This window comes from Naegleria gruberi, assembly GCF_000004985.1.
Source record: "Naegleria gruberi genomic scaffold NAEGRscaffold_124, whole genome shotgun sequence".
NCBI classification, from domain to species: Eukaryota; Heterolobosea; class Eutetramitea; order Acrasida; family Naegleriidae; genus Naegleria; species Naegleria gruberi.
The window spans coordinates 41852-43173 of NW_003163203.1; the positions used below are offsets into that span (position 1 = coordinate 41852).

The following is a 1322-nucleotide window of genomic DNA, read 5'->3' on the forward strand; positions in this document are numbered from 1 at the left end:
ACCAGTCATTAACGAAACTGTGACTGTGTTTGGATTGGTCAACTTGACAGTATTAGCTGGAAGGCCATCAGTGTTTTCATTAGATGATGAACCTGATGCTGCAACACCAGCAATGGTTGATACAACAGTAGGAATGTTATCGAAAACTTCTTGTTCAGGATCAACAATAACACCAGTCCAATTATAAGTTAATTTTCTGATTAAATTATTTGCTCTGTCAATAATGATCAAATCTTGAGGTCTTTCATCTTCTACCAAATTTACAAGAGGTGTAGGAATTGTTCTAGGATAGAATGCAATAGCGTGTGGATGACCGATTGGTGTATCAAGTCCATTATAGCCATCACCAAGATTACCTCCAGCGATGGTTTCCAATTTGTATGTAGGAGCCAAGTTGTTATCTGAAGATGTTGCATTGATGGTAGTAGTACTAAACAACAACATCATCAAGAGAAGGCTACTAATAAATAAAGATAATAAATATTCGTGATGAGAAAAAGATTTTACTCTCCCTGCAGAGTCGAAAAACCTCTTCATTTTTGTGCCTTTTTTTCTTCTTGTCGATTCACTCTACTTGTGCATAAGAGAAGAATGTTTGATGGATGGGAAGTAATTTTGGAAGGGCAAGGGCAGAAAGTATGTTGTTTGATGCTAAGAAGTGATCTCCGCATTTTGATTTTGTTGGAGTAAATTTAATTGGCTGATTATTTTTTGTTAGTCTTCTTTTTGTCTTCCATTTACGAGAAGATCTTCACGAAAGATTATTTAAAGATAGCATTGTGAATTCAGCAAATTTTTATTTTTTTTAAATTATGAATTGTTTATTCTTGTAACGGTAACTTTTACTGCCCGCCACGTTTAAAAAATGAAAAGAAAGCAAGAAACAAAAAACACCAAGAAATTATCTTCATCATCCAATGAAGGACCAACAAAAAAGTTGAAGCAATCCAACCTTCTCTCCCTATTCAAGGCACCTTCATCACCTCCAGCCTCATCGCAATCCTCTACTGATACTGACTCATTGACAATAGTAGAGGAGAGTAAAACCTTCTTGGGCACGAATAATAGCTATGAATTGAACAAGCAATTTAAATTCATCAGCTGGAATGTGAATGGAATATCTGCCGTCTTTAGGAAGGAACCCAATTATTTGAAAATGTTGGTAGAGAAGGAAGAACCTACTTGTCTTTGTTTGCAAGAGACTAAGCTTTCTGAAGATGTAAAATTATCGGAAATGGCACAATATAAATTCAAGAATTATATTGGACACTTTAACACTTCTAGGGCAAGAAAAGGATACTCTGGTACTGCTTGTTTTGTTC

The 1322-nt window shown here is 35.4% G+C and overlaps 1 protein-coding gene across 1 annotated transcript in view; it reads right to left on the reverse strand.

The window, feature by feature from the left end:
* The window catches only part of NAEGRDRAFT_82325 (uncharacterized protein), a gene marked incomplete at its 5' end in the record, with an annotated part of 6158 nt that extends 5621 nt beyond the window's left edge, over positions 1-537 (reverse strand). The window contains one exon of the mRNA XM_002668669.1: positions 3-537. Within this exon, the coding sequence (XP_002668715.1) occupies positions 3-537 (535 nt within the window). The remainder of the gene's footprint in view (positions 1-2) is intronic.
* Positions 538-1322: the final 785 nt, after the last annotated feature.